The sequence below is a fragment of the Octopus bimaculoides genome, chromosome 16 (assembly GCF_001194135.2).
Source record: "Octopus bimaculoides isolate UCB-OBI-ISO-001 chromosome 16, ASM119413v2, whole genome shotgun sequence".
Taxonomy (NCBI): domain Eukaryota; kingdom Metazoa; phylum Mollusca; class Cephalopoda; order Octopoda; family Octopodidae; genus Octopus; species Octopus bimaculoides.
In genome coordinates, this window is record NC_068996.1 from 27,778,107 (window position 1) to 27,787,663 (window position 9,557).

Below are 9,557 nucleotides of genomic sequence, written 5' to 3' on the forward strand. Positions count from 1 at the left end.
TGTGTGTGTGTGTGTGTGTGTGTGTGTGTGTGTGTGTGTGTGTGTGTGTGTGTGTGTGTGTGTGTGTGTGTGTGTGTGTGTGTGTGTGTGTATCAATATATATATGTAGAATTTACAGAAAAGAGCTAAAGTTCATGAACTCATCCATAAAAATCCAGTCACATGTAGAAAAATTTAATAAGTAAACACACTAAAAAGAACTATAATACAAAGTAATAATCATTAAAATAATAAAATGACTACACGTGTTTCATAACCAAATTTTCAAATAGAAAATCAAATCAAATCAAATCGATTAAAATAAATAGATAAAAAATCAATTCTATTAAAAAATATAGCTAATCTTTGGGTCAAAATACAACAGTAATAATAATAAAATGAATGTATATATATCAACCAACAATAAATAACAAATGAATTTATATAAAAATACTTATTATATCAAGAAGTAAAAGTACTTATTTTACTAATAAATAAAAGAAAAATATTTAACGATATTATACTTACCGAAGCTTTAGTTTAAATTAAGATTAAACGTTATATTATTAACATATCGTTTATTAGAATATCAGCCAACAATATATAACAAATGAATTTCTATAAAAATACTTATTTTACCAATAAATAAAAGAAAAATGTCTAACAATATTATTAAAAATAAATGTAATACTTATCTTATCGAAGTTTTAGGTTAAACTAAAATTATAAATGTGACATTATTAACTTTGTTTATTAGAATATAAACTAACAGAAATATTAAATGAATTTATATAAAAATATTTATTTCATCAATAAATAAAAGAAAAACATTTTAACTATTATTGAAAATAAATGCAAAGCTTATCTTAACGAATCTTTCGTTTAAAATACAATTTAAACGTTATACTATTAACTAGCCTTTTACTAGAATATAAACTAACAATACATGAACTTATATAAAAATACTTATTTTATCAATAAATCAAGGAGAAATATTAAACAATATTATTGAAAAAATGCAACACTAATCTTATTGCAGTTTTGGTTTAAACTAAAATGTTAAACATTATGCTATTAACTTAGCATTAAATAGTATATCAACTAACAATAAATAACAAGTGAATTTATATAAAAATACTTATTTTACCAATAAATAAAAAAAAAACATTTAACAATAGTATTGAAAAATAAATGCAATATTTATCTTATCGAAGTTTTAGGTTAAACTAAAATTATAAACGTTATCATCATCATCATCATCGTCATCGTTTAACGTCGGCTTTCCATGCTAGCATGGGTTGGACAATTTGACTGAGGACTGGTGAAACCAGATGGCAACACCAGGCTCCAATCTGATTTGGCAGAGTTTCTACAGCTGGATGCCCTTCCTAACGCCAACCACTCAGAGAGTGTAGTGGGTGCTTTTATGTGTCACCCGCACGAAGGCTAGTCAGGAGGTACTGGCAACGGCCATGCTGAAAATGGTGTATTTTATGTGCCACCTGCACAAGAGCCAGTCCAGCGGCACTGGCAACGATCTCGTTCGAAAATCCTATGAAGGCCAGTCAGGCGGTACTGGCAACAGCCACGCTCAAAATGGTATCTAATCGAATCTTTAGTTTAAATAAAATTTTAAATGTTATACTATTAACTTGTCCTTAATTAGAATATTAACTAATAATAAATGAAATTATATAAAAATACTTATTTTACCAATAAATCAAGAAGAAACATTAAACAATATTATTGAAAATAAATGCAACACTAATCTAATCGAAGTTTTGGTTTAAACTAAAATGTTAAACGTTATACTATTAACTTAGTGTTAAATAGGATATCAACTAACATTAGATAACAAGTGAATTTATATAAAAATACTTATTTTACCAATAAATAAGAGAAAATCATTTAACAATATTATTGAAAATAAAAGCAATACTTATCTCAACAAAGCTATAGTTTAAACTATATATATGTATGTACATTGCTTGCCAACTAATGTCGGTATGTTTATGTCCCCATAAATTACCACCTTCACAAAACAGACTGAAAGAATGACTACTTGGGGGTCAATTCATTCAACTAAAGGCAATTCTCCAGTAACGCCACAGTCAAATATTTTAAACAAGTAAAAGATAAGAATAAACAAATATGCCATTTCACTCTTGAGCAACGCCGGGTATCTCTGCTAGTATATATATAAAGGGCATGAGTGATTTATGAGATGAGGTGGTTTCTAGTGGGAATAGGAAAAGATTTGTAGTAGAGAAATGTGTGTGCATAAAAGCAGATGTATGCCTGCTTATACATTACTGCATAGGTGTGTACAGGAATACATACAGCTAGAAACACATTTCACACTTGCATATAATCACAAATGAATTCATATAGCTTTTACACACATATTCAGCTATTATATTATAGAACTGCTTGTGCGCACATGTTCATTAGATCTGACATTTTCCTAACTTTCAGTAGTATGGTTATCAAAGGTAATTACTTCAATTATCTAGATAATTGTACAGTCTGATTCAAATCTCTTGAGTTGCTGTATTTATTTGTTTATATATAGATACTTTCTGTTTGGTACCATATTGACAATATTGCTACATAAGTAACTATAAATTTTAAGAAATTTGACTATGAAATTGGAAAAGCATTGGCATCATCTTTTACTTGTTTGTCATTGGACTTGCAGCCTTGCTGGGTGCTACCTTGAAAGGATTTTGTTGAGCAAATTGCCCCCAGTATTTTTCTTTTTAAAGTCTTCTATCAATCATTTTGTTGAATTGCTAAGTTACAGGAACATAAAGCAACAAGTTGTCAAGCAGTATTGGGAGTGGGTGTAACAAACACTGACACAAAAAGCACATATACAAATATAATTTTACACACACACACACACACACACACACACACACACACACACACACACACACACACACACACACACACACACACACACACATGATAGGCTTCCACACTTTCTGTCTACCAAATTTACTCACAAGGATTGGTCAGCTCAGGGCTGTAGTAGAAGACACTTGTCCAAGGTGCCATGCAGATGACTGGACCTGACACCTTGTGGTTGCAAAACGAGCTTAGCACACTGCCACGACTGCACTTATGTTTTTAAATACTGCTATGGGTTAGTTGGTTCTGTTAAAAATCAGTCTTTTAGCCTTCATTGAGCCATTTCTTCTTGATCCAAATTCTTCTCAAAACTTTCTCAACATTTAGCCATGTATCCTCCTCAAATTAATGCCACATTTTCCTCCTCACCAACCACTATTATACACCAACAATCACAACGTGCTGGATTAAAATCTTTCGAGCATCAAACAAAATGTCATTCAGTATTTAGCTCCATGCTTTTGCTTTCTGAGCTCAAATCCCACTGACATTATCTTTGACTTTTGTTCCTCTGGAGCTGATAAAGTAACTATCAAGTTGATTTGACAAATACCGATGTACCCCAGGTTTCTTCAAGCAATGAGACTTACTGAGAATCCTAAATGAACTTTCTTAGTGCGTCTTGTGTTTTAAGGGTAGCTGAGAATGTAACCTCACCCTCAATGACCTTGCTGTTTCTGTCATGGATTCTATTCTTTGACTGAGTAGCACATTCTGTCTTTGAGCGAAGCACTTCATTTCATGTTGCTCTGGTTAACTGAGCTGAAAATGTGTACAGCATGTAGTTTTCTCTTCCTCCTGCTGTTGTCTCCTTCATGTTCCACTGGATCAATGGTTAGAGCCCCAAGCAGGTGACTATTTGCTCATGATTGCATAACCTTTAGAAAACAAAAAAACAAACTGGCAAATATAAGGTACATGCTTTCATATCATACTCATTTGTGAGTGATGACTGGCTTTTCTTTTTTACCTACTTCCCTAATTATTCTCTTCATTTTATTACTTTCAATAAGTACAAATAGATGGGACAAGGTTTTTTTTTTTTTGGTGACTGACTCAAGTCCTATATCAGATGTAGGAATTTTTAAACTTGACAACACTTTAGCTATTATATGACTATTGCAAATCTTCAGTTTTGAATACTTGAGGTGTGTGCCATTGATCTATAAACAGTTTCAATGATTTGGTAATAGTTGTTCATTACCATTGGTCACATGTATCCTACAGTAGTAGTCAATAAAGTATTTATATGGATAGACAACATCTATGTTCATTTATCATTTGGAAATTAATAAAATACTTTTAATAATTAAAATAAAGAACATCCTTTTAATGTTTTTGATTAATTAAATATTCAAATTTGTTTCTTATTTATAGAAGTGGCTTCCAATTACCAAACTTACGACCCGTCAATGTTAATATCTATGGCGGGGCAGGAGACACACCAACAAAGAGTGAAAACAGCCCTGTTGGTTTCGATGTGACATCACCAGGACGTCCTCACTCTTCGAATACAAGTCTTAAAAGTGAGCTTAGTGATGCTGAGTCACCAGAGAAAATATCTAATCGCTTAAGTAAGAGTATAGAGGTAGAATGTAAAACCCAAACGACGGAGAAAAGTCAAGTAACTGATGCAATAGATGTCCGGGAGTCGGGAACTGCAACGAGTAAGATGTTTTTATTTTGTTTTGTTTGTCTGGCTCTTGACTATGTATATCGCTGTCATATGTTGTATAAATGGATTTGTAGATGTTGTTGGCACTTATTGTTTAATTATTTTCCACATTACACATTTGTTGGAGGTATTACTGCTTTATAATTATGATTAAAATGTTAATTCTACAAATGAAAATAATTTTAAAGTTATAGAAATTAATTTTGAGATACTGTATATAAATAAATGGAAATGTAACTAAGGTTAATATAGGGAATTGCCCAATCACTTATGGCACTTATTGTGTTGGTACTCAGTCTACTTAAGCTAACCATCTGAGAGTAGGTCCCATTATTACTGTTTTGTTGAAGGAGCTTAATATTATCATTATTTTATACATTTTATTAGTTGGTTGAGGTTGGACATGTCTGCAGGACAATTTATTGATTCTGCATTATGTTTGCGAGATCCTAGATTATCAGAACAAACTTTTTTTCTTCCAGTGTCTTCTTCATTCTGCCTCTGTTATGAATACTTTAATCACTGCCAGTTTACATAACTATTTCACCATCAAGTTTTGTGCATTTACTATGTCTGTATCAGCAGTTATCTCACTTACCTAGTAATAGCATTTACACTCAGCTATGAACATTGCTAAGAGAAAAGAGCAAAAATTTCCCCAATATAAGCTTTTAAGGAACAGTAAATGTTAAAGAGTAAAGTGTAATCTTTTTGGTGGGGGTGGTGGTTCTATTTTGATAATCCACAATAAATAAAAGTCAACCATGTTAAAATTTGAAGTAAAAAATCCTGATCTATTTCTAGGATATCATTACCTTTTTTTTTTCATTTGATAGTAATGTATCAATAATATCAGTTATTGGAAAATGCATAGAATGCCTATTATAGATTCCACAGCTCTTAAAATTATCATGCAAGATTTGATTTGTATATTGAAATAGCTAACATTTTTTTTTGTTATAAGTTTAGTTGCATTTCACAAGAGTTGTTGTGGCTGGCCTGAGTTGATAACATGCCAGCCTATGTTTGAAAGACTCCATTCTTTATTACTTTTCACTGATACTGCCTTATATTTTTGGCGAAAACTTTTGTCTTCCCAACTGCCCAGCAGTCTTGTTAGCTGTTAACATTGTGGGCAGCTGCAGTAAACAACAATGTTGCATAAGTGACTAGTGTTTCATGAAACTTTGAATTCAAATCTGTCCTATGGATAGTATATTATGGAAAGGGAAAGATATTCATTACGAGTAAGATAGGGAGATGGAGCTATTTGCATTACATGCACTATATGTGACTTCACAGGAGCTCTAATAACTAATAATGATGCATCAGATTTTTCAAAATTTTAGTTTTCAGTTAGAATTGGGGTAGTTTTTCTTTCCATAACGTAATTATTTGGGATGCCATACAGCATAGGTGAAAGCATTATTGTTTATCAAAACATTTATCTCCTTAAAATGCATTTAGTTCTGTTGAAGAATTACTCTTGGGTTAATAATGAAGTATTTTGCTTCTAAACCATGATTGACAATACTTTTCATTTTGTGTTACAGGGAGGTAAAAATGTATTTTAAGTATTAATTTCATATTTTGAACTGTTTCATATTGTCTATTATGAGTACTTTTTGGCAATGGGATATAATAATGATATTCTCTCAGCTATATCCAATGAGAGTATTGTTAAGGGAGGAGAAAAATTATTGCGATAGTTTAAATTCTTACAAAAGGGGTACATGGCTGTGAGATGGAGATGCTGATGAAGTGAATACATAACTCAAGAGTTTGAAATTTATAACAGAAGCACTTGTGAAAAGTACATTGGTTGCTCCAGTTTTCTTAGCTTACAGTAGATTTCACTCTCACTGTTTGTATGGGTGGTTATTTCACGGAGAAATGAATTTTCCGTAGAAAAACTGCTGTTAAATAAGAGATGATAAAATATATATTGAGATTGCATAGTGTTAGAATGTGTGTATTTGTTTTCACAATTTGGATACTCTTTTCCTCTTAAATAACCACTGAAACATGAAGTGTGGAGTGAAAACTATTATGAACTAGAAGCCTAACAAGTAATGTAAGTTCCTTGGGTACATAAGGTTTGTCTGCTTTACTATGGCTTTAGGCAAGGAACTTGACTTGCTTGCAGCTAATTTCCAATCACCATACCTTTTATGCTAGCTGTGATAAATAGATGTATATCAAATAATTAAGATAACTTTGCATTCTTTTTAAATATTTTGGCCAAATTATTATAATTAAAAAGTTTAGTGCTATAGTTTTCAGTAAAATTAGGTAATGTTTTTGAGGATTTACTTTACAAATGTTTGGAAACAACTTTTTATAAATATTTTTGTAATTATGAATTATTCAAGATTTTGTTAATGATTTAAATATAATTACATAATATATTACAAGGCAGTGTAATATCTTCATTGGTATTGTTGAATCTGTGTCACCCCTTTATTGATTATATATGCATGTTTTGTATTGTTGGTCTGCTTGGATCACCATTTACTGGGCACAACCAAACCTGTATTGTTGCTGTTTAATATTTGCTCTTTATGACAACACAAACACAATTGATAGAAAAACCTGAAAAAGAAACGTGCATGTCCTTTTTTCTTTTTGCATCTTGAAATATGATTTACTTTCATTTTATTTCATGTCTTTATAAGATCCTCCAAACCTCTCCCCCCACATTAGTTGAAAATGGAAATAATTAAAATCAGTAAAGTACGTTACTGTTCTTTGATAGTTGCTGTACTTTGATTACACTCTGTACCTGGTGTGATTTATATAGATAGATATATGTTGCTTAATGTATTTTATATATTCGAATATATCTTTAGTATAATTTTTGAAAATACTTCTCTTCCAGTAATGATCAGGCATAGATCCATGTTGCTTGTTAGCATTGATTTCTTTTGACTCGGTACAAAGGTAATTTTTAAATATTTTTGGAATGCGTATTGATCAGTCAATTGAATCAATTATAATATATAATAGTTGTATTTACTCTTACTGGTACTCAATGAAATGATAAATAAAAATCAGTCTTGGCAAGTTTTAAGTCAAAATGTAGAATGTCTTAAATACATCAAGAAATTTAATCTAGTACACTACCATTGCTACTAGTTTCGATACATGCAGCAATGTTACATTAGAATATTTAAGGTCCAACAGATTTCTGATAGACTGACTATTTTTTGCTCACTGATACAATGAATTGTATTGGACCTTGTTAAAATAAGGATGTTAATTTGTGGGTAGATGAAAGATGACAGTAAACATTGAAGTTTTAAATAACACATTGAAATTCACTGCTCTTACATTACTAAGGCTTTTTGTAAAATTGGATTGTGTTCTGATGAGTGGACAAGATAATATACAAATGTACAGGTTGTTGCTGATTTCTGTGTTGTCCCTTCTAAGAATCCCTGCTTAGTAATGACAATGAATACATTTGATCATATCTCTGGACTTGCTGGAGAGGTATAGCAGTCCTATACTATCAAAGAAATCAAAATGTCAAATGAAAGCACAGCCTCTCTCTCTCTTTAGATGTTTCCTATAATTGGCTGTATACAACTTGTCAGAAAGTTTTAATGTTTTCTTTAAGAGAATTCTTCAAACTTTGGAATATTACACCTTTTGAAATAATTTATCTCAAGTAAAGTAGTAAATAGCAGTATTGAAATTTTTTCATACCACACTAGCATCTTGTTTATTTTATTGAATAAAATTGTATGTGATGCTTAGTTTCTGATTAGGCTTCAATAAGCAAACAGGATATGTTAATAGTTGATGGAGGTGTGTTCCATAGGTCTATTGCTTTCAAATAAGTTTGTGTGTCAAATTTCAATTGTTCAACTGGTAACTTCGGCCATTTTGTCTTTTCTGGTATAAAAATGTAGTATAGTATAGTATAGAATTATAGGGTGATGTTTAAGCGGTTTTACTTATTATTTAAAAGCTGAGTGATTGTGTCAAGTTCCTTTCATTCTCTTTACTGGCTGTTTTAATAATGGTTGTTTTTCTAAAATTTGATTTAAAAAATTATTTTGCATTCAATATATAAAGTTTCTTGGGTCCCACTATTATCTTCATTTTTAATTTCTACCGAATGATTCAAATTTTTTATCAGAAAACCATTATTAGATTTAATTTGCAAGTTGTTGGAGCCTTTATTTTCTATCATTTTTCAAAGGTAGGTTTCTAATTCTGTTCTGTAAATTATAAAGTGTTTATTCAGAGCTATTAATAATTTCAAATACATATACATCTCAATACCTCCTTACTCAAAGGTGTGAAGGTTCTAATTTTAGTATCCATAAATTTCCCTCTCCATCACCTGTAATATTTATATAATCACATGCAGGAGTTATGGTTTTGCCGTCCATGTTAACCACCAAACCAAAAGGTATAATTTTTTGGGAGCTTTATATATATATATATATATATATATATATAATTTGCATGTTTTAAAATATTAAAATGCTTAATTTTCTCTTTTTTTACATTGCTTTATATTTTATTTTGTGTTTGGCTTTATTTGTATTATGGTTGGTGTATTGAAGCTTTGCTTTGCTCACTAGAAATTGCTGATACAGGTTCAAAAACAGTAGACGCTGGGAAGCAACCTGTTCCTCAAAATGAAACCACAGCTGTCACAGTAGATTCTGAGAAAGTTCAAACAGAAAAATCAGCTGAAGTCAGTGCGGTGGATGATAAACCTTCAGAGGTTGAAAAGCAACCTGCTGCAAATGATACGATGCCAGTGAGGGTTCCAGAAGAAATCAAAACAGCTGCCCCAGTAAAGAACAAAACTGCCTTGAAATTGAACGAACCATTACCTCCACTTGGTGAGTTTCTCTACCAGGAATTAATAAGAAAACACCTAGAAAAACTATTTAAGAGTCAACAAAAATAATCCTTTTACAATGATTTCATCTTACCTCCAACAATGTATTGTTTCTATAAACTGGCATAT

General features: G+C 31.1%; 1 protein-coding gene across 13 annotated transcripts in view; it reads left to right on the forward strand.

Annotated features, from left to right (window-relative positions):
• The window catches only part of LOC106882306 (C-Jun-amino-terminal kinase-interacting protein 4), a 233,098-nt gene that overhangs the window by 55,629 nt on the left and 167,912 nt on the right, over positions 1 to 9,557 (forward strand). For 10 of the 13 annotated variants that reach the window (XM_052973649.1, XM_052973657.1, XM_052973658.1 and 7 more), the window contains exons 5-6: positions 4,270 to 4,559; positions 9,163 to 9,429. In XM_052973649.1, the coding sequence (XP_052829609.1) occupies positions 4,270 to 4,559; positions 9,163 to 9,429 (557 nt within the window). The remainder of the gene's footprint in view (positions 1 to 4,269; positions 4,560 to 9,162; positions 9,430 to 9,557) is intronic. The other 3 variants (XM_052973660.1, XM_052973661.1, XM_052973651.1) reach the window with 2 other exon arrangements.